The 24,423-nt window shown below is 38.6% G+C and overlaps 2 protein-coding genes across 3 annotated transcripts in view; both read right to left on the bottom strand.

The window, feature by feature from the left end:
- Positions 1-5,838, bottom strand: part of Gld (Glucose dehydrogenase) — a 71,942-nt gene extending 66,104 nt beyond the window's left edge. Inside the window, exon 1 of the mRNA XM_019052385.2 lies at positions 4,829-5,838. The gene's annotated coding sequence lies outside the window, so the exon portion shown is untranslated. The remainder of the gene's footprint in view (positions 1-4,828) is intronic.
- A 152-nt stretch (positions 5,839-5,990) lies between these two features.
- LOC109037623 (lysosomal phospholipase A and acyltransferase) lies at positions 5,991-24,282 on the bottom strand. 2 transcript variants are annotated; one of them, XM_019052389.2, is made up of 7 exons: positions 24,089-24,281; positions 22,280-22,425; positions 21,015-21,255; positions 19,133-19,363; positions 10,232-10,406; positions 9,709-9,840; positions 5,991-6,801 (listed from the first exon to the last, which is right to left on the bottom strand). In XM_019052389.2, exons 1-7 carry the CDS (start codon positions 24,201-24,203, stop codon positions 6,576-6,578), a joined length of 1,266 nt encoding a protein of 421 aa, XP_018907934.2. In that variant the 5' UTR covers positions 24,204-24,281; the 3' UTR covers positions 5,991-6,575. The 2 variants fall into 2 exon arrangements, with proteins under 2 accessions (XP_018907934.2, XP_018907935.2); XM_019052390.2 differs by lacking the exon at positions 19,133-19,363 and having other exon boundaries at positions 24,089-24,282.
- Between the last annotated feature and the right edge of the window lie 141 nt (positions 24,283-24,423).

Raw genomic sequence — 24,423 nt, 5'->3', positions numbered from 1 at the left:
CCCGAATAATAAATGTATTTTCGGATAAATTTTTGCATATTTCTCCTTAAAATCTTAGAATATTCTAGATTAAATTGCGAATCGTCTGAAAAATCAGAGAAAAAAAATATCCAGAATTTTCCCAGTAAAACCGATTTTATGGAAGGAAATATGGCAACGCCTGAATGCTCATACGTCGTTCTTCCTTAGCACGGCAGCATAGGACATCGATGCGATGATTGGATAACATTTTGCAATAAGGGACCACTATTTCTGGCCCATTTTAGAAACAACATACATGCCATTGGTTTCCCTATGCAAATACTTTTTTTATGAGAGAGCCAGAGATAGTGGTTCCTTACTGCAAAATGTAATCCAATTGACATCCATCTTCCATTATACTTATTTTTGCCTCCCTTTCTTGCGGTTTCACATACGAGTATTCACATGAAACCCTTTTCAAATACTTTCGTTTCGTGACACAAGAGATATTAGCAATCGTCTTGCTGCAGTCGGGAATGCATGTAGAAACAGTTCTGAGGTTTAGTAAAATGCAATTTAGCTTATACGAGTATCTGCGGTTTGAAAGTTAAATCACCGCATATAATCTTATGAAAACCAAAGTGTGGTTAAAATCATGATTGTAGAAGAATTAATTCAGTAGGCTAAACTACGACACCACAGTTTGGTTTGAATTGTCTGTGCATACAAAAAGCGCACTTATTTAAATGGGTCTATTTTGAAAACCTTTTCCAGAGAGCTAATTGAGTTCGAGAATGGACCACTAGACAAGGTACGAATTTAAGCGATCTGATACATGTTTCTTAACCAAAATTTCACGTGAAAAACGATTCACACAACGAAAATTATGGAAACCAACTCCTAACGAAGATATTAACGTTTTTATTTCACATTGGTTACGAGGAATTTGAACTGCCCGCTCACAAGAAACTCAAAACTCTACGTGAGTCAAATCGCCCACTACAACGGTTTCAGCAAGCTTCTCAATCAAGCAATGTTCATTTCCCATCATGTGTTGTTCAAACTATTAGCAATTTGCTATAACTGAGCCAAAGCGTCAAGATTAAGGTTGCAGATTTTTATATCGCAGAGACTGTCATGATAACGTTTAGCGCGCGATGTGAATCACGTAGAGCATTGGGTTTTCATGAGCGGGTGGTTTGAATTCACGCATTAAGAATCATTAAATATCTTCGTAAGGAGTTAATTTCGGTAATTTTCGTTGTGTGCATCGTGTTTTACGTAAAATTTTGGTTAAGAAGCATGTATCAGAATGCTGAAATTCGTACCTTATCTAGTGGTCCATTGTAGAATAGAACAGTTACATATATTAGTCATCATGGGGTTGAATTTATCTCATGTAATTTTGATCAAAATCAAAAGAAGCCAATTCCTTAAAATATAAAAACCAAAATAGGCGCATTTTAGACTCCTTCCCCCTTTTCGTAAAATAAATGAAGGCTATGAAATGATTAAATATAGATGAATCACTCCACTATTGATGTAAAAATTAGCTATTATCATTGGTCGTAGTCTTTAAATGACATCAGACGACCACCCTACTCCCTCTAATAAATTAAATGTAATGTAAAAAGTAGACACATGTCCGAGGAATCTCTTTACTATCCTTATAAATTACAACACGAAGTTCCGAATCTTTGGACGTTAACTTTGAGAGAACCACCGGACCGATTTGCCTGATCTTTTTTTCAAAATGAAAGCGTCTGACCTGTAGGTTTGTAGGCTGTAATTTGTTTTTCGATTTTCTCAAATTTTCTCCTATGATTTTCTCAAATTTTCTCCAATGTATCCTATATATTAAAACACAAAGTTCCGATTTTCTCAAATTTTCTTACTTTTATCGACGAGTGAAGTTTAGCTGGGCTCAAATTTATATACTATTTATTCAGACTGAAGTCCGAATTTTGGGTCATAAACTTTGAGAGAACCACCGGACTGATTTGCATGGTTTTTTTTAAATGAAAGCTTTTGATCTATAGATTTGCAGGCTGTAATTGTTTTTTAGATTTTCTCAAATGTTCTTACTTTTATCGAGGGGTAAAGTTCAGCTACTTATTCGAGCTGTTTCGATTTCTCGCAAAGCTATGAAACCGGAAAGACTCATCTTTTATCATAGTAAATACTTTTGGCATACAGTCAATTCTGTCAAACGAAAATTTGAAGAACTCTTGAATTTCGTGAGAAATTGCGTGCTTAGGACTGAAATTTTGCGAATCAGTGAATTACGCTAAAATTTCTGTGAACATGTATGCATAGATATTTGAGAACATCGACAGCTATGACATTTCTGGACGCAAAAGGAAAACATTACGCAAGGAATTTCACTGAAACACTTTAAGTACTCGGTGAAAGGTCACTGAAACAGTTTCTAGATTAGTCACTTTAACATTCCGCCTCAATTTTAATTTTCCTCGTACTGTAGATTATCAAGCTCAAAAAAGATATTCTCCAAAAATCTGACAGATGCTGCCTAAAAAGACCCGATTTTTAAGCTCAGTAGAATAGATGGATTTCAGTTCAGTCGATACCATAATCCTTAAATAATTCAGCATAGGTATATTAATTCAACATTCTCTTCATAGATTAGGTAATGCAAAATCAAAAATCTCTCCTCCTGTCCCAAGGATTTTTTAAGGAATATTTTCTGCTCTTTCGGTACTCATTCCATTGCGAATTAAAAATGACTCGTGAGTAATTCTTTGAAATATTTAAGTGAGCCATATGAGAAATATCTTATTCTCTTAGACAAATTTTTTGATGTCATGTCGAGAATTCAGTAATTGAGGAGCTCTTTGGAACAAGGACGCACATCTCAAAAAGTAACGCTGAAAAAATTGCTTATACATTTCAGAAGTGAGCGACTCTGATCTAATTGCATTTTTTTAGTAGACTTGGTCAAGAGAACAACTATTTGTAACTTCGTTCCTTAAGTGTGAACTATTATGTCTTATTTTTCGGAAACTCCGCGGGAATTACAGGAAAAATCACATGATAGTCTTCGAAAGAGGAACTACTAGGCCAGAAAAAAAGTGTATCTCTTGCGAAAATAAATCGATAAAATAGAGGGGCGAGTTACATGGAAACTGGTAAACCGCATTTAAAAGGAAAACGAGCGATTTGAGTAAGATACGGGGATTTAATTTTTGGCCTAAGAAACGTCAGCATTTTTAATTCAATCCTACGAATTGTCCTCGTTCACTTTCGATTTTCCAAATATTTCATACTACTCGCGTAAAACTTTCACAAGTTAACCTTTTTTCCCACATAACTTATTTCACACATAACCTCTTTGATTTTTCGTTAGTGATGAATGACTGAGGCTTTTGGCAAAGAAGCTCCTCTTTCGTGACCTATCTTGGCCTTAAAATCCCCGCGGATCCGGCGGGAGCGGCGCTCTCAAACGACTCGCGTTCGGCCGCACATGGTTCAATTTTGTTGCAGTTTCTTTTGTTGAACTTAGTATATCCTAAGAAAGATTTTAAGCCCAACTTTTTGAAAATTGGTCCATTTTTTTGAGATTTTAGAAGGGGGATACTTACTTATTGAACGCCCCTCGTAAGATTTGAGCTGTCAGAGTTTGCAGTAGCCGATTTCTAAAATTTAAAAGTTTAAAATGCCATCACGACTGGAGACGAATAAGCAGTCGGTATTTTTGAGGCTTTTATATCTTTTTTGTCAGTGATTTTTTAGAGAAAAAAACTGGGTCACAGGAGCACAATTACTTTTTAAAGCTTGGTCCCACAGTATCCGGAGAGAGCATTACCTTGGACTTTGATTGCACCATCACTTGGAGATATTCAGCGGTAGTTTTAAAAATTGGCAAATGCGACTGCATCAAAAGTATGAAAATACTGCATCAAACCACCCCAATAAATAGGCTTTCTTTCGTTTGTCAAGAACCATTTTGTTCCGCCGAAATCTATTGATTTTATTGAGAAAGCCATTCATTACGCCTCGTTTTCACTTTTGATACAGAAAAATTACACGTTGTGATTTCATTTCGTCGGTTACGATGAAATAATTCAATTCCTTCATATATTCTTTTCTCGAAAAATAGCACAATTTCCTTGTCAACGGCAGTTCATCCTTCTTAGAAGCATCTATAGAGAGTATGTCTATAGAGAAGTAAATTTCAAAAATAATTTGTATGGCACTCGGCATTAGAATTGCTTTTAAGTAAAAAAAAAAAACAGTGTATTTTTATTGGACTATATTTTGCAATACAGGAAAGTCGATCAGACCCTGAGAAGAAACCAAAATAGTGGTGTTTCAGCGTTCTGCATAAACTCTTATTTAATACTAGCCATATTTAGCATTAGTTGTATTTTCACCATCAAGTGATGATTCTACGCAGCGATGGTAATTTTACCACCACGTCAGTAAAATTATAACTGAATGGTAAAAATGCCACCACGACTATTATTCTCTCTAAAGGATTCATGAAAAACTCCATTAATTAAATGACTTTCGCCATAATTTCCCTCGGGGCAGGGAAAAAAGAGCAACTTACCTTTAAAACCAAATAATAACCATAAAATAATCATAAAAGAACTGGTTTAAGTATGGGACACACTCCTTTCCAAATATCGAGAAGATTAACTCAAGGATGGAGCCCAAATTTTCAATCACTGAAAACAAACTTTTGAATGAATTATTGTGATATTTTCCCATTAATCGGATGATTTTCATCATAATTTTTTCCCCAGTGCAAAAAAAAACGAAGCTACTCGCTTTCGGAAGCAAACATTCACAAAAGAAACAAAAAATCCTGGAAAATAATGAAACAAGTCTAATATGAAATACACACCTTTTCAAATAACGCGATTAATAATCCAAGAGAGAAGCCGGAATTTTAGCGAAGTAATCTACACAATGTAAGGAAGCAAAGTAATTTACGCGTGACACGTGGGGAACTAGAGCTTCCGAAGAATGGCACTGAATAAAACTGTACACGCGCGCAAATTCAGCGGCAGTAACGGCACTTGTTCCAACCAACTCGTTTTCTTCTCGTGGCGGCAGTCGCGAACGACATCAGTGACTTGAACGCCGGGTGAGCAAAGTGGCGATCGCTCCGCGTTCGGATTGCAGACTGACTCTAACGCTGGTTGCGGCTCCGGTAGAGGGCCGCGAAACTGGCAAAAACCACCACAGCGTGGCCGCTACGCAGAGAGGTAAAGGGTGTCCGTACTAACGTTCTAAGGAAAAACGCCGTATATATATGAGCCTTCAGTCGTTGCCAAATTCCCTTTGATAAAATATGAATTTTCAGAGAAATCTGTGAATGTTTTTCTTCGCATTTTATAGAGAATTTCCACCGGAAAAAAGTTACTTGGATCTAGAGTCTAGACTTTTAAAAACATTGACTAGATAAAATAGGAAAAATTAGAAAAAAATATAAATAAAAAATACGAAAAATTTGAAAATTGCCAAATCGCCCCCGTTAAAATGTTTATTTGGAGAGAGATGAATATTTCCTCTTGAAATTTTCAAGCAATTTAGATCCAATCGCGAATAATACTGGGGAAAAAAGTAGCTTGGATCTAGAGTCCACACTCTTAAAAACATTGACAAGAAAAAAAATTCTTGACTCAATCCGATTTGGTCTTGAATTGAAGAGCCGAGCCTCTTGATTTAGGTGGATTTCCTTTTGATTCAAGCAAAAATTCCGACTGAATCGAGAGTATTTTCTTCTTGTCAATGTTTTTAAGAGTCTTGAATCTAGATCCAAGCGGCTTTTTTTTCCAGTGTCGCGATTGGATCTAAATTATTTGAAAATTTCAAGAGGAAATATTCATCACTCTCCAAATAAACATTTTAACGGAGGAAATTTGGCAATTCTCAAGTATGGTATTTTCCTTCGCACGGAAGTGTCACCGAGAGCAGTTGCGACCGGATTTTCAAAATCGAGTTTTCTTCAAAATTCAGATAATTTCAATGGACCGCGAAACAGGAGAAAATTAGACAAGTAATTAACATGTTCTATATCAAACTTTAATGTTGGGTAGGTTGAACACATTTTAAACTTCCAACATTAACTTATGAGTGAGCAATGAATATTGTAGTTCACACTATAAATTGTAATTTCAAGCCTTGTTTAAAATCAATCCGGTTTTTTGAAAACACTGCACCGTAGACTTCAGAGTGAAAATCACTCTTAACTTTTTTTGGAGATTTCTAACAGTGCATGCAGTTAATTTGAAATGGCGTCTTCCTACTTGAGCGCCATCAAGCAAAATAGATGTATCTAAAACGGAAGTATGAAATAATAAAAAATAAAAATTCAATAGTGTATTTCCTCCGGAAAATACACAAAAAAAGATCCCCGCAGGATAACAGAAAGCAGGCCCCCTGGCTTTCTCCAGTTCTGTTCACGTCTTTTTCAAAATGAGTTGGGTTTTCCTTTATGAATGGATTCAAAACGAGATCCCTTTAAAAAAGTTAAAACAGGGTCCAATCGAGGTCCAGTTTAGAACGGACCACGATTCATTTTCACCGGGGTAAATACAATTATTTTGGTTTACACATAACTTTGCCTTTCCCCTGAGTATAGCTTGTTAGAGACTTTTGCCATTTTTGAGGACAGAAGACAGAAGATAATCGCTGAGTACTTTTTCATAGAGGAGTCCCGTATGATTGGGGCCGTCAAAACTTTTGACCGTGGCATTTTTGAACCTCTCGCAATAGCGCAAGCTCTTTATATTTACCGTCCCGTCACCTTCTACCATTTGCTCACCGGAAATTTCTGTAGCTTCCGGCAAATTCGGATCAGTCACCCGGAACCTGGAAAAGCAAATTCATTTAGACTGGAATATGCAAAAAGATGTGTCTCATTGAGGGGAAAGAGGTTTGGCCAAAAACATTTAAGGGTTCTAACCCAATGATCTTTTAGTTTAAACCCTCATCATCAAGGAATGCCCATATCAGCTGTGTTGGTTGTGTATTATAGTCCATATGACTCACTGATTAGTATTTTGCTTGTATGGCTATGGATAGTGAGTGGGACTTCCAAAGAGCCATTAACTTAAGCTAGAAAGATAGAGGTTACTTAAAGAATCATCAATTAATTGACAGATCATGCCTGCCAATCTATGTAAAAACGCTGTGTGTGAACATTTGGAAGTTGCAAAATGTTTCTCGATAAAGAACTAATTAAACCTAAGGAAACTTGAAAATATTTTCCTTTGAAATTTTAGATAATTTAGATCAAATTTTGAAACAACTTCTCTGAACAATTGGAAGAAAATATTTCGAAATTTCTCAGAAAATCCGTGTTTCATCTATTTGGCAACAGCCGAAAGTTTAAACGGTATGTTTCCTCAGCAGCGGCCCGGTTATTGAAACTATATGTCAGCCCGATACGACAAGACATAGCCCTATCTTAACCATGCAATATATCGCAATTCGATGTCTTGTCGGGCTACTTTAAACTTTCAATAATCGGCCCGCAGGGCATGCTTAGTTTTCATCCCTACACTACAAAGCATCCTTCATCGCGAAATTAGGATTATGGTGCTACATACATATAGCTTAACGGTTGGAGCGCCGCATCCTTTGAAAACGAAATCACTACTAATTTGCCTTCAAGTTTGACGATGCAACCCGACACCACACCGAAGTTAATTAAGTTGTATCAGTTCATTGGCTTCATTCTGATCTGAGTGTTCCTGTGCATTCTAGGGACCTTAACTTACATTTAGGAATTGATAACAAATTGATGTGCACGCACAGTCGTGCTAAGGAAAAATACCGTTTGAAAAATCATGCGAATGTTGCCAATTGCCTCCCTCCCGAAAATTTACTACTTTTAAGGGAACTTATATGAATATTTTCCTTTAACAGTCTCAAATGATTTAGATAAAACTTCGAACAAAGCTTTTTGAATAAATGAAAGTTAAAAATTTAAAATTTCCTCAGAAAATCCGTACATTCACGTATTTCTCGAAACAAAACAAACAAGAAACAAAAAAAAAAAAAACAAAAAAACCTGCACAACTATAATGCGCATTGTCCTCTGAATCCCTTTAATGCTCTCTCTCGGTGATCATGCTCCTGATGAAATGAAGGAAAAATCTCTAATTCATAGGACTCATGTATGTAAATTACATATGTAATTACATATGTATGTAGATAACAACGTTTGGGAGCCAAACTTCCAAATTCTTTGTATAGACGTTAATAGCCTAGGATGCTGAATGTCTATACATGAAATAACTCGTCGCTTGACCGGCATAAGGGTGTAACTACACATTGAGATGAGCCCAGAAAAGCATTGAATTGTATGGACGACATGGTTCATTGCAGAGTGTAGTTACGCCTTATGTCATGTAGGCGACGAACGATAACTAACTAACTATTTTCGTGGTAACTGACATTTTGTTAATGTATGAAACAAGATAATTGATCGAAAGGCTGCTCCTAAGAGGCATGTTCCGATTGATTTGTGCAATTAAATCAAAGCAAACTTCCGGTCAATGTAACCGAAGTATTTCTTCGGTTCAATTCAGAGCTGAGGTTTGGTTGGGTATAAGGCAAATCTTGCATAAACACGTATGTCCTGAATGGTGAAAAAATAGCAGACTAAAATAGGAAAACGTACTGACGGACGGACGGTTCATACACGCGACTTTTCTGTTTTCAAGGACACTCTGCGAAGTTTTCGTCAAACGTGAGTAATATGTATAACCTATTGCATAACAATTTCGTGGGAGGAAACTTCAGAATGCAACAGTACTTAAAACACTTCTTGCATCGCGTCGTTGATAAATCGTGTCGTGAGGAAGGACATTATTGATTTATAAGACCGTTAATATTGATGCAATTTCTCTTGCGATTTTTTTCTAGCTGCGTAAAATAATTTCAATACGAAAAGGAGCCTTGAAAACTTTTCCTAGTTGTTAATGTGCACTAAAAGGTTATCCTTAATTTGTTAAGGACCACACCCAAAACAAACAGGGCTCAAGACAAGTTCCTAATAGTTCGTGATGGACAAATGAATCTCAGGAATATGTTTCCATTAGTTTTTTTCGGCATGAAAGTGCATCAGCTTTCGTTCTGGTCACGAGTTGGGAGACCAAGCAATTAGATTATGTATTTGTAATTCTCTGCACGTATTGACGTTGGAGTTTGAGTGATTTTAAATTAAACATTTTCAACAAAGATGGAAAACGATAAAAAAAGAAAGAAGAAAGGAACAGCCTATTCGTTGATATTTTTCTCCAAATGTTCCATACGCGTAACAAAAAATATCAGTTCTACCCTTTATTGCAAAAAAAGAATAAAAAAAATGAAATAAATCGATGTTTATAAAATTTTTTTTTTACTTTACGCTTCGCGTCCAAGCTTTCCAAAAAGCTTTGCGCCTTTCATGATTCTATTATTTAAAGCCTATTGGGTTTTTTTGGTATGTGTTGACTATGATAAAATTGGAATCACGTTCACATGACATTAAATAACCAATGCAAGTAATTTTTCCCATAAAAAAAAAAAAAAAAAACTGCATGAAATAAAACTTTTCATTTCAGAATTTGGGAAGCAAAAATATTGAAAAGGCGCAATGGAGCCAAGAATCTAACAGTTTAGCGCAACAGTAACATAATAGAAAAATGTAACCCATGAAGCACTTATCTTCTTAGATTTCTCAAAAAATGTCCGATCATCGTGATCACATTTTCACAAGTTTGAGCTCACCTGCCAGGAGTTTCCGGTTTCGTTGTTCTGCTCCATATGCAGTGATACTGCACTCCAAGTTTGTCCAAAGGAACCGGAAATATACCACGAACCCGTTGTCTGATTTCAAATCCTTCCGGAAAACCAATATCCCTAAAGGAGCAGTTGCAGAGAGTTAAAGATACGCAACATCGAGGATATAAATTTTAGAATGCATGTAGTAGTATGCATGTAGAACATCTACTTCCTCCTATTTTCGTCGTATAATCTTCAAGACGTAATCATCAAAATGATTTTAGCGGATATTTTTTACGAAGGGATGAAGTCACGTTTGTATGATTTTGATTACAATGCGTTTGAAGTTGAAAAGACAAACGAAAGCTTGTGAGCACAATAGACCTACACTTAAATGGATAGCTTTACCTAATTGAATATTGACCTAATGAATTCAGAGGATGCTTAATTTTCTAATTTGAATCTATAACACATGCAGGGTTCGGGAGCAGTTCATTGCCCAACGAAAAAATCTATAGAAATTTCTTACGTATAAAACTGTCTGTAATCCTTCGACGTATATGTTTTGTTTTTGACAGTCCATTCCATCAACACTTCGTCTTTGAATTCTTCCTCGTAGGGCATCAGGAGTGCTACGGACGGAAGACTTCTTAGCAGGACTTTCATTATTACGACATTGAGCCACGAAATACCCCAATTGTTGCCTGGTACATACATTTTGGAGAAAGAAAAAAGAGTGATATTAAAAAACCACGGTTCATTTGAAATCATGATTATGATATTTAAGACAATATTACTCTGTTCTGAGACCATGAGATAGTGCCACGGAACTTTCCTAACTTTAGACTTTCAGCCCGAAATTTTAAAAAGTCCCTCATACGGTAAAAAGTATACGATGCAAAGTTACAGCATGGTATGGCACATTTCTACCTAGTTTTGGACCCATTTGGATACTAGGATGAAGATTATCAAAGCCATGGTAACACATACCATACTGTGAAATACATTATGCAATATTCACTAGGACTTAAATTAGGTATTCTCAAGTCTAACTAGGTCTGTTCACCGCGCTATATTTTCCGTGTTCTCAAAAAGTCCTGGGATATAGCTTGAGCATCCTACGTTTATTTTCAGAGCCGTATGATAAATAAAATATTTTACATAAAATTGAAGTTGGCGAATGTTTACGGAGTGTTTTAAAATGTTGGTCTACGAAGATAAGTCACAATTTTTCATCAAGTAAGGGGTAGCAAAATTGTAAAAAAAATATATTTTTATATACATATATTGATCAGAGATAGGTTTATTATTAATTTTTAAAGTTGTCCTTTTGTTGTTAATATTTATCTTGTTTAACGTGTGTAATAGTAGAATCAATTGAAGCTTGAATGGAATATCCATATCCAACTTTTGATTGTAATAACAGCCGTTTCATGCGAGCATTGAGGTATATTTTTGTATCGATTTGTCAGTTTTTAAAAACAGAAACAACCTTAGCATACATGGTTTATTAAAATGCGATGGTCCGTGGTACTGGTTTTATTAACAAGACTTCAATTTATTGGCGACTCATTTGCAACTTCTATAAATTTGGTGATTTATTGAAATAAAAGGCTTGTATATGCATGAATGTTGCTTTTATAGCTGAATCTTTGAATCACTCTGACATTCATGTTTGAAAAGTAAGGCCTAACTTTAATCAGATTCCATGTTAATAATTGCTCAAACCTACATTCTTCAGAGTTAAATCTATTTCATTTTTATCATAAATATCATACATTACAGCATCAATACTGAACAATGGAATAATATTCCAAGATCAACGTCACGGATGGCAAAACGCCTTCGAACAAGCAAATAGACAAAATAACATGACTTTATGTCATGCAAATTGCTTGATCTCAACCAGTGAAGGGGCTTAGAAGTTGCTTATTTGGAGGTTTACACGAGAAATGGTGATGCATCGGTATTTATGTGTATTTCCCCATTTCTTTCACGCACCAACTTATCGAGTAGAGAAACGCTATTATTTTTATTACTATATCGTCCCTACCTGAGCTTCACAAGGATAGATTTATGGAGAGATATAACCGCGGGCTAAAAGTTAGCAGTGGAAACAGTCACAAGAAATAAACATGCATAAATTCACATCATTAAATACAACGTTGTAAAGGAGATTTCCATGTATTACTCATGGCTCTAGACATAGTTTTAGACATAGCGGGTGTCGTGGCATCAGAATAATGTCCTAAATTATTTTATCAATATTGCACATCTTTGATCAGAGAAATTGATTAAGACCAAAACTTTATCATTAGACCCTGATTGAATGGTTTTGCCGTGCTAAAATGACTGTAATCCATTTTTGACTTTTTTCGAATTTCATGGAAAGCTGCTCGGCGCTCTATACAAAAACCGCGTGCGCCTAGTGTAAAATTTGAGTACCTAAAGGAATGATATGTTTAAACTTACAATAATTAGTACTTTTCATAGTCCCCACACTTCCACGCTAAACAATTTAATCGAGTGAGGCAAAAAGTTGAGTTTGGAGATGAACGCTACTTTCGCTTGATGATTAGTGAGCGAACGATTAAGGATGTTATTAGTCTGATGATGATCGATGAATTTCGGGCTGTATAAGCACTTATTTGCTAAACTGATTGCTCAACTCATTGGTCATCAGTTCTGCCGTGCTGGGCAAAAACGCCGTTATGCGCATTTTAATGTTGCCAAATCTCCTCTTAGCAAGTATTCATTTTAGATGAAATTTATGAAGATTTTTTCTTGGAGTTTTCTGACCTTTTAGATAAAATTACGAACGAAATCCTCTGAAAAATCTGAAGAGAAATATTCACATATTTCCTTGAAAGTTCGTGATTTGTCGAAGGAAATTTGGCAGCGCCTGATGGCTTGTACGGCGTTCATCCTTAGCTCGGTATTGACGTATTTCTGTCAAACGGAACTATGTGCATTAAGACATGAGCCCTGAGACCCTTAAGAATATATACGTAACAGGGCTCACGTCATAATTACATAGTTCCATTTGGCAGAAATGTGTCCGTATAGAGTTATCATTAGGCGAAGCTGAGAGTAGATTTCCGAACCTGAATTTTACACTGTAGGCGAATTTTTGCAAGTGAATTTGGTCGACTTTTTCAAGCAGGTCGGCAGGGTTGCAAACCAAAAACGAAAAACGCTCTGACGCCGTCGGGAACCAAACATATCTGCTCGGTTAATTTTTGGCAACGTTTTCATCCATCCGCTTTTCAGGCCTGGATGCAAGCTTAAATGGACAGCTTTATGCAATAAGAAACTAGGATCAAATTTTCGATTTTATCTTTCCGCAGAGACAATGCACCTCCCCACTTCCTTGTGTGATGGGAGGAAGGGGTGTTTTCTCCGTTGGGGTTAACCCTCCAGTGTGTAATAGTGACACCAGGGTCGTCTCCCCTATGCAGTCAGTGCTAAACCAATTTATAGTTCCTAATTGCAAAATGAGCTTCCCATTCTTCATTTTGCAATAAGGAACTATAGCCTTTTTTGTAATTTTTGGCAACAGTGTGATGTTTTCAAAGAATCTGTCAACACAGGGTGTTTAAGGAACTCCATAGCTATAAAATGAACCATTAAACCACAACATTGATCGCTTTGAAGAAAAACGTCAATGGTTTTTTTGCAAAAGTTGCTTTCCTGAAAACCTACCGTACTGCTTATAGTTCCGAATTGCAAAATGCTATCCATTTTATACATACATGTTTTTGGGCAAAATGAGAGACATTTCTCCATTTGCGACGTTGCAGACTTCCTTAGAAATTTTATTTTTCTTTCGAGAAGCTGGTCAACATAAAACTTGAATTCTCCATGATTTTTCGTATTCGATAGCAGAAGATTTGGTTCAAAATTTAAAGTCGTAAATTTGGATTGTTTCTCATGGAAGAGATGAAATAAGAACGGAAATTTTGAAACACCGCAATGGAGATACGTGGTTTCGCACTTCAGTCCCTGCGATACGGACATCCATCAAGTTCAAGTAAATTGCATCAAATCCCCGTCACCGCCGACCAACGCGTCTGTCGATCGAATCAACTACAGGTAGTATGAGCAGGGAGTCAAAACGCCTTCAATTTTTTGAACGCAATACGGACATCCGTCGAGGTTGTATAGTTGTATCAAGGCGCCGTAGCAAGCGCGTCCCATTGTTTATCGTTACAGACGAAGCTAAGTTGAGAGAGGAAAGTCACCATGCCTTCAATTTTAAACATACATGTTTTTGGGCAAAATGAGAGACGACGTTTCTCCATTTGTCACGTTGCAGACTTCCTTAGAAATTTTATTTTTCTTTCGAGAAGCTGGTCAACATAAAACTAGAATTCTCCATGATTTTTCGTATTCGATAGCAGAAGATTTGGTTCAAAATTTAAAGTCGTAAATTTGGATTGTTTCTCATGGAGGAGATGAAATAAGAACGGAAATTTTGAAACACCGCAATGGAGATACGTGGTTTCGCACTTCAGTCCCTGCGATACGGACATCCATCAAGTTCAAATAAATTGCATCAAATCCCCGTCACCGCCGACCAACGCGTCTGTCGATCGAATCAACTACAGGTAGTATGAGCAGGGAGTCAAAACGCCTTCAATTTTTTGAACGCAATACGGACATCCGTCGAGGTTGTATAGTTGTATCAAGGCGCCGTAGCAAGCGCGTCCCATTGTTTATCGTTACTGACGAATCTAAGTTGAGAAAGGAAAGTCACAATGCCTTCAATGGACACTAGACAAGGTCCGAATTAAAGCAATCTGATACATGTTTCTTAACCAGAACTTCACGTAGAACACGATTCACGCAACGAAAATTACTGAAACCAACTCCCAACGAAGATATTAACGTTTTTATTTCACATTGGTTATGAGGAATTTGAACTGCCCGCTCACAAGAAACTCAAAGCTCTACGTGAGTCAAATCGCCCACTACAACGGTTTCAGCAAGCTTCTCAATCGAGCAATGTTCATTTCCCACCATGTGTTGTTCAAACTATTAGCAATTTGCTATAACTGAGCCAAAGCGTCAAGATTGAGGTTGCCAGATTTTTATATCGCAGAGACTGTCATGATAACATTTAGCGCACGATGTGAATCACGTAGAGCATTGAGTTTTCATGAGCGGGTGGTTTGAATTCACGCATCAAGAATCATTAAATATCTTTGTAAGGAGTTGATTTCGGTAATTTTCGTTGTGCGCATCGTGTTCTACGTGAAATTTTAATTACGAAACATGTATCTGAATGCTGAAATTCGTACCTTGTCTAGAGGTCCATTAAAAGTATCCGTCAATTTCTGATCATAATGATGGCAAAAATGGCGGTCGAGAGTCATCTAGATTGATGGGGTAAAATTAATTAAAACAGCGGGTTGATAGAAATAAACATGAAATAAGCACGGTTGTGCGGAAATCAGATGATGGATGATACCATTCAATCATCTACCATCAAATTAGCAGGCCGCAAAAAATTGATAGTAGATGGTGCGCACCAGTCACCATATATATATATAAAGTCGCTTTACAACGCACTTCGGCGTTCTACGACACCCAAACGCCACATATGCCTGTCTTCCCAGAGGTTATCGGGCAACTGACACCGCAACATCTCTTCGTCAACGCCCTGCCGCCAACCCTTTACGGGACGCCCCCGTCGCCTCTTCCCAGGTGGTACCCAATCCAAAACTTGTTTGGGCAACCTCTCCTCCGACATTCTTTGCACATGTCCATACCAGCATAACTGCCTGGACATGACGTCGTGCACGATATCTTTCTCAACCTTCATCACCTGGCGAATTCTCTCATTACGGACACGGTCCCGTCTCGAAATGCCGGCAGATCGCCGCCAAAAATCCATTTCAGTTGCCCTCAACATTTCTTGCGTTCTTTTCGTCAAAGGCCACACTTCACTACCATAGAGCACGATACTTTTAACGATGGCGTCATATATCCGGTGCTTGTTTGCCTTTGAGATGCTCTGATCCCAGAGCACCCCGTTCAGCATCGCGATGGCTCTCCTGCCCTGGATGATCCTGTCCTTAATTGCTCTATCCATCCTTCCATCCTGATCAAGCCAGACACCGAGATACTTGTACTCATCACACTCTTCGATGCGCCGTCCATCCTCAAGCTCTATGCTTTGCCGTTGATGCGCTGCTCCCACGACCAGCTTCTCTGTCTTGGACACACTAACATCCATGCCCCATTTCCGATATTCTTCGACCAACTTCCGCGTCATGTAATCTGCATCTTCCTCATCTTGAGCTACAACGATCTGGTCATCGGCAAAGCATAGAGTATAAAGGGTCTGCCCATCAAGGAGTGGAACGCCCATTCCTGCAACCTTCTTCTTCCATTCCTCTAAAACGTGCTCTAGGTATACCTTAAATAGTGTTGGTGACAAACAACAGCCTTGTTTTAGTCCTTTTGTGACGAAGAAACCTCCGGACAACTCTCCACGACATTTAATTCTTGCTATCGTCCCGTTATAAAATGATTTAATTGCCCCCACAAGTCCTTTGCTAAAACCCCTTTTTTCCAAGGCTTCCCAAAGTTTCACTAACGGCACGCTGTCATAAGCTTTCTGAAGATCCACAAACACCAAGTGCAGCTCCTGGCTGACCGCCCTTTTCTTCTCGATGACCTGGGTAATGGTGAACAGATGGTCGACGGTAGACCTACCGGCTCTAAAACCAGCCTGTTCTTCGGCTTCCTGGCCGCTCCAAAACTCTTCGACCTTTGCCTTGAGAATTTTACCATAGACCTTGCTCAAGGTTCCTGTGACCGATATACCTCTGTAATTATCGCAATCTTGTTTACTACCTTTCTTATGACTGGGAGTAATCCAAGATTCCTTCCAATCCTTTGGTATTTCGGAACCATGCAAACAGTCTTGCATAAGTTTCCGAAGATGTTCAAATAGTTTACCGGTGCCACATTTTATCAACTCTGCCGGTATACCCCCAGGTCCAGGAGCTCTGCGAGTTTTCAACTCCCTCACAGCCTTCACTACATCTTGGAGCTGGATCTCCACGTTGGAATCTTCTTTAGTGCCTATGACTCCGCCTTGAAACTCGGGTCGCCTCTCCGTTAATAAATCTTTAAAATAGTCTTCCATCTTGTCAATTGGTATCGGAGATATGATGTCGCGCATTTTATTCCGCCGCAACCCTTTGATCACTTTCCAGCCTTCCGTACTTTTCCGACCTCCAAGGTAGGTATTTATCTTCATACAGCTTTCTTCCCAAGCCTCATTCTTCTTCCGAGTGATTACCCGACGGACTCTTGCTTGAGCCTGTCTGTACATAATTTTATCATCCAACTTTTGGGAAGAGAGAAACTGATGATACCTATTCCTTTTCACATTTATTTCCTCCTCTACCTCCGCATCCCACCAGTACGGTTTTCTGTTATCATTTTTTTGATCAGAAACCCCCAGGGCCTCCGCTGCCGCCGAGTGAACGCAATTCTTGATAAACTCATACCGCTCTTCCGTACTGCCATCGCACGCACCTCCTAACTTTTCATCCAGGCGCTTTGCGTACAGAGCCTTGACACTCGGGTGCTTTAGGCTATCGATGTTGTACTGAACTTGATGTACGCGTTGTCGCTCCGGTTGTTGATTGTCGCCTCGATCGTTCTGCGACACCCGAGCGGGAAAGGCTACATCCGCTCTGAGGAAATAGTGGTCACTACCGCAGGAGAGTCCTCTACATACCCTCACCTGCTGGATCTTCAGGTTTGTTACCTGTTTAACGAGCACGTAGTCAATGATAGATCTTAAGCCGCGGGTAGGTTGGACCCAAGTATATTTGTGAATATCCTTGTGTTGGTAGAACCCGTTCAATACTTTTAATTCCCTCTGCTCGCAAACGTCGATAATGCGGCTTCCGTTGTCGTTCACCGTGACTTCACCAAACGGGCCGACGATTTTACTGTTAACCCGGGATCCCGTTCTTCCATTAAGATCTCCCAACACAAGGACTTCTCTCCCAGGTCCTACCTTCACTACCTCCTCGTCCAGTTCTTCAAAAAACTGATCCTTAAGTGCGATGGTAGCATCATCATTGACCCCGTATACCCCCAAAACAGTGACTCTGTGACCGTGCATAGTTAGGTTCATCTTAATCATGCGAGCGTTGATGGCTTCCCAGTTCTTAATATTTTTTCGAAATTTTTTGCGGATCAGAATTGCGACACCCTGCTGTGCACGCTGATGTTTCGGCACTCCACTGTAGAATAAATCATAGTCCCCAAGGCTCTCTGATCCGTGGCCTTTTTTCTTCGTTTCCGTTATTACCGCCACGTCGATCCCCTTGTTCTTTATCTCCGATACCACTTCCGTCAGTTTCTTGGAAATGCCTTGCACATTCCAAGTACCAAAAGCGAGTGTCGTTTTCCGTAATCTAAGTCGAAGAGTTCGTTTGTTTCCATGGTTACCGAGGCATATGTTATTGGGTTTTTTGACATTGTACATTTTTTCCGAGGATCGGGGAGTCAGCCCGATGCCCCAACCCCCAACCTGGAGGACCAGGGTTTGATTTCGGAGTTACCTCTCCTAGACAGGTTGCTTCCACCACAGCTAAGAGCCCTGTCCACCCACCCCCTTTGAGGCAGGGGCTACCAGCTGGGGTCCGCAGGATTGCTAAACTTGTGACAGTACAGTCCCCCATACGGCCACCAGTCACCATTTGATCGGAAATTGATAGAAATGTGAGCGTGTATCCAGGCCTTTTCAACCCACCTCGTTGGGTGGGTCAAGAATATTGGATGTGGCCGTCACTGCTGCCAGCATGAAAACCAAATGTTGTAAGCGCACCGTCGCCCGGGGGAATTTCGCTTTGTCGTAACGAAGGTTGGCAGTAAGTTATACAAACTTCGAAAAACTCTACCCGCGAAAATTTATCTTATAAGGAGGATAGTATTGCACACTGAAAAAAATTCTCGGCGTTTTTACCAAGGTCCGTTGGTACCTTTACCATCTCACTTTTTTACCAATTATTGTTAATTTTACCAAGACAGACTGGTAAGCTTACCTAAAATCCGGTATTTTTACTATTTTTTTCAGGTAAGAATACCAATTTCATTGGTAATCAATTCCTGGTAACTTTGCTATTTTATTTCGGTAATTCTACCACAGTCGATAAAAAATATTGGCGTTTTTACCAAGGTCCAGTAAAATTACCGAGAAAGTTCAATAATTTTACCGAGATAAAAATGCCAATTCCATAAATGTTAATTTTACCAAGAAAAACTGGGATCAAATAGAACCCTGAATTCGTGGTAATTTTACCCTTTTCTTAGTAAATACACCGAGATTTTCTTTTCAGTGCAGGGTCCCTAAAATATACTGTCGAAAGCATAGGGGTGGTGAAGAGCTAATTCTATTTACCTACAACGTAACTTTTGGGCGTCGCAGTGCTGCCCAACCACGGCGTCCCGATAGAGACGAAAGAGTTAATATACTTGTCTTTCCAGGCTTGCGGTTTCATGAGAAGGAAGTGAGCCGTAACCAAGCCACCCATACTGTGCGCAATGATCGTCACCTTACGGGATGTTTTCTGTGCCATTTCTTCCACCAACTGCGTCAACTGATCATAGTAAAGCTGTTCCGCCAAACTTTCTGGCAAAAGTCCAACAATAATTTATGATTAGTCATCAGGCTAAATGTATCCACGTCAACGCAATAGTTGGACATTCGATCAAATGACTGGATAGATATCGTCACTTTCCGGCGAAAGTATTGCAAGCGCTATGCGGCGATTTAAAAATTTCCGCCGCCACTTTAACTTTTTACAGAGAGATTGTTCAGCGAGGCTAGCCGAAAATTTCACGGAATTTTTTTCATTCCGTTTTTAACATGGGCGCCGAGGCTTTTTTGGCTAGGTCGTTTAACATTTGAATGTTTTACATGGATGTTGTATGACTTTATTACTAAAAAATAGTCTTAGACCTAAGCATTGGTTAAGAACTAATAATTAAGTACTACTAAAAAATTGTAATTGACACCCCAGTTGGGGTGGTTGAGCATCTTTTAATAAATAAAAAAAAAAAAAAAAAATTACAAGTACCGTGGAGTCAGCCCGATGACTCAACTTCCAGCCTGGAGGACCAGCGTTTGAATTTGGAGTGCGCTCTCCTAGATTGGTTGCCTTCACTACGACCAAGAGCCCAATCCGCCCTTCTCTGGGTGGTTCAGCTGGGTGGGTCCACAGGATTGCTAAACCTGGGACAGTACAGTCCCCGATATGGAAGTCGCCCATATTTTTTTCGTACTGCCGATAAAGTTGAGTGAAATTTTCAAACTGATTCAACAAAATTTTCTCGGTAAAAAAATAAAATGGCGGTGGAGATTTCGAAACGTCGCATGGCGCGGTGACGATGTAATCAAATTAGGAGGTATGCTTCCCGGCCTCCACGCGACCCAACCTCGTAGAGGTCGCTTCCCGCCCTCAAGAGGACGTAAATATCCTCACATTTCAAAAATGTTTCATGAATTGGTGCCAATACGACCGCAAATACGAAGATAATTCACCGGGTGGATCTGTAGAAAAAACTGTGATACGGATAAAATTGCACATTCTTTAGATGGTTGAATGCATAATTTTGTCACGTAGCGGTACCAATGTTGATCATAATTCAAAAATGAAAAGCAATCGCGTTTTTTTTCTTTTTCTTTCTAGCTTGTCTGGTTTGGTTGCGTCGTTATAATGACGGCTGAGAGATTGCCAAAGAAGATGCTTGATTGGACGGATTCCTCCCGGGAGTTCCACCTGGGAGGAGACGAAGGGGACGCCCAGTAAAAGGGTGGCGACAGGGGGTTTTAGAAGAAATAAGGGAGTGCCAACCCCTGAAGGGGAGAGGATAGGGGACCTTGGCGACTAGGTGTCCCGCAGATCGCCAGAGAGCGATGTCAAAGCGGCTTCTATGTATGTAAAAAGGAACGGGTTCATTTTGAGGTTTTTATGAGCAAATGATCATGGAGTGAAAAGCAAATTAGAGAAAATTTTACGCCGCAATGCTTATTTGATAATCCTTTTTCAAAAATAACGTATATTCAACAATTTAGACATGAACCCACAGACCCACACCCATTTCATCACCCAAACCAATTACATGGTTTAAATGGGGTTAATAATTGGACGTATTTCTGTCAAACGGAACTATGTGCATTAAGACATGAGCCCTGGTATCCATAAGAATACACGCATAACAGGACTCACGTCATAATGCACATAGTTCCGTTTGATAGAAATACGTCCAATTAAACTTACGAGGTGGGAATCGCCAGTCGTAAGAGGCTGCTTTCATACTGAGTTCCTCCGAGTAGTCTGCATCCTCAAAATTCTCTATGACGTGGTGATAGTATTCAGTTTTGAATTTCGCGATCGCGTTGTGCGCGACGTACTCAGAGGACTCAAGACTTCCGAAATTCCCTCTGACTATAGTCACCACTCCATTTTGATTGGTGAACCTCTGATTTTTCTGATCGTACAGGATTTTAAACCTATAAACCTGCAACAAATTGAAATGATAAACAGGGAGAGGAAAAAGAATCGTTGCTCTTTCAGAATGGAATCCAGGTCCTAGTTACTTTTCTGTTCGTAGTGGCGATGCTACATTTGTATTAACAACTACTCTGGCTCCGGTAACAATGCAGAATTTTTATCGGGACCAAGGCACCGTTACCACAAAATTAAGACACGAAGACCGATGATCCTCTCATTAATTTAAATTGAAACCGAAGTAGAGGTAACTTTCTAACTATGTGCCTATGTGTTTAATTCTGAAAGATTAAAATGTTATATATTAATTAAATTAACACACAAACACACACGGAGATTTTATGGCCTTTTAAACCAATTAGTGGTTCATATGGAACATCACTGATAGTTGTAAATGAACTAATGTTTGAACCATACTAAGGTATCTCGTACAATACTAAAGTATAAGTGCTATTTTTAAATGTTGCATTTACTACTATTAGTGGTGTTCCGTATAATTGGTTCATAAGCAATAGCTTTTTCTCATAGTGCATAAAAATATAAACTGATGAAAATATGTGTATACACTTTATACTTGCTTTCTGAAAGATGCTCTCTGTGCAACTTTCAGCAAGAAAAATATCATTTGAGGATATTTTGTATCAAATATCATGCATTATCACTATCTTCAGACAATATCATTTTTAACATAAAAAATTTGTCGACTGCAAGTGTATGTGTAAAGAAGCCTGGTAGTCGATACTAGACTACTTGGCTACACAAGCTCACCAAGAATCTAGTCGCTAGAGCCAGATTCCTGACGGTATATGGCCAATAGATCTACCAGTCACAGTCTCCACTGACGGTGGAAACCATACATCCAACAAAAATTTCAGATCTATTGTTGCGACTGAGAGCTGCTATGGTACCGAAGCCTTCGGTACCATATGAGTGCTGCATTTTTTCAGGAGCGTATTCGCGTATGACTAGCACGTCTAGTACCCGATACTAGATTTTTCTTAGAGCAGAATATCAAATTAAAATTTCAACTTTACCCAACATCTGAGATTGTTATCTCCTTTGACGGCAATGCTCATAGATAGCCATATATAATCGAATTCCTCTTGTTTTTCGTCGCAATATTCCGGTTGACCCTGCGTTTCCCACTTTGCCTTGAGCTGGCTCCCGCCAACGCCATGTACTATGTGAAAAATAAACAGAAGATGCACAAATGAAAAAAAGGTTGATAAGGTTTGTGTTAAATTTTGCCTTGATCTTTACGATTTCGTCTCATAACTAAATAGAGAGCACGCCCCTTGACAGCTTTGCGCTCCATAAGGCGTTATTCCCTACACGTTACTCCCATAATTTTATAGGTACTGTAGAGTAAGATTTACTCTGGGGTGATTTCACGGAAAAAATTAAATTGCTGATCTAACAATTAAATTGCTAAAAATAAGTGACTGCAATGTTTCAACGTAACGCTACTTTAACCATTGTTGTAAGCTAATTTAACCACGAGGTGGTTAAAGTAGCATTTTTTTGTTGTAAAATCTACATTGAAAAATTGCAGTCACTTTTTTTCAGCAATTTAATTGTTAAATCAGCAATTTAAGTTTTTCCGTGTTGTTAGTGTGGTTGTAATGTAAATGTGGCTGTGATGCTATTCGATTTTATACAGGTCCTTTAATTTTTCAGTTGCTCGTATATTTCCTCTGAGACGCAGCAGAGCAAATCGTGCTTAAAACCTTAAAGCAAGGTGAAAAATCAAATTCTTCAATATTGGCGAAAAATTGGATCGCGGTAAAAATTTCGATTTTTAGTTTCTAAGAGGTCAAAAATGTGTATTACTCTTCAAAACATTTTAGCAAAGTTTCATAGCGTAATTCGTATCGTGAAGAATGTTAAAAGCGTTGGGAGAGTATCGTTCTGCGGACTGAAAATAGCGCCGCCGAACTTCAAAACCAGTTTTCTTTGTTTCTATCCTTCGTACTTAAACTTTGAACTGCTGCCAAAGTGTCAATTTTTCGAATTTTTGGGTGATCTTTGTGCCCAATGAAGAGAAAGAGATCCCACTCTATACGCTGTGCGTAGTTTCAAAAAATGAAATTGCTGATTTAACGATTTTATTGTCAAAAACAGTGACCGACACGTTTCAATGTAGATTTTACAATAAAAAAAAGAAGAAAAATCCAACATGAATATGTTGAAAAAGCGTGCCGAAGAACTGAAATGTTGGAAACTTACCTACTATTTTCATGTCTATGCTATTTGTATCAACTGGTACTTTTTGCTAAATTTGGGAGAAAATATTGATTCATGAACGTTGAATGTAAATTAATTTTAAAGATTCCGTACATTATCTTGATTTTAAGCTGATATGCAGCATTTGCGCATAACTGCAATTTTCGGCGAACTGCCGTAAAAGACCATTAGGGATTGACAGTATAACAAACTAAAAAGCAGGTGCGAGGAAAAAAACGTTTGGACGGCCCGTTGAATAGCATGGATTGATCGGTGTGCTGTACTGTGGTAGAACCGAGTGATTTCAAAAAACGAGCCCTATAGGTACTGGCACGCTTAAAAAATGCTTATTTAAACCTCCCCCCCAACCCCTGTGGTTAAAATAACTTTCCTTTTTGTAAAATGTATATTTGAAACAAGTCGGACATATTTTTTGACAATTTAATCGCTAAATCAACAATCCGGTTTTTTTCGTGTTGAGCTATCCAATTTTTTCTTTCCTCCATCTTAGGACACAAATTGTCTTACAGTGTCACATTTTCATTATCCGGCTTTACTAACTCTGTATCCGAGGGAAATTCAACCATTTAAATTTATTTATACCGTTAGTCTCAACTTACTCAGAATGACCGGAGCTAAGGAATCATCGTAGTAGTTATAGCCGTCAACTGCTGGACTCAAAGAGAAGAGCTGCAAAATCAGCGGGATTCCCAGTGACCGAATCAGTTGTTGCATTGTGAGTTTCACAAGAGCACTTTATTCAACTGGTGAATGACTTGACTCGATGATATGACTTCATCAAGGAGGGATAAATTGTGTGATGCATCATGCATGGCCATTAAATGGGTTGTTTAATGTGCAACTAGATCAATTCATTTTTTTATTAAATGTGCGGTTGCTTTGAGGTATTGGTTCAGCTGCCTCTTCTGCCGTGCTAAAAAAAGCGCCGTTTGAA

Source organism: Bemisia tabaci, chromosome 4 (genome assembly GCF_918797505.1).
Source record: "Bemisia tabaci chromosome 4, PGI_BMITA_v3".
Classification (NCBI taxonomy): Eukaryota; Metazoa; Arthropoda; class Insecta; order Hemiptera; family Aleyrodidae; genus Bemisia; species Bemisia tabaci.
This window is presented reverse-complemented; position numbering and strand designations above follow the sequence as displayed.

Coding starts and splice junctions, on each gene's coding strand:
- LOC109037623 (XM_019052389.2), bottom strand. CDS start 24,203: ATGCAACAACTGATTCGGTCACTGGGAATCCCGCTGATTTTGCAGCTC. Junction 21,256..22,279: donor ATAACAATCTCAGATGTTGG/GTAAAGTTGAAA, acceptor AATTTGTTGCAG/GTTTATAGGTTTAAAATCCT. Junction 10,407..19,132: donor GCCCAAAAGTTACGTTGTAG/GTAAATAGAATT, acceptor TGTATGTACCAG/GCAACAATTGGGGTATTTCG.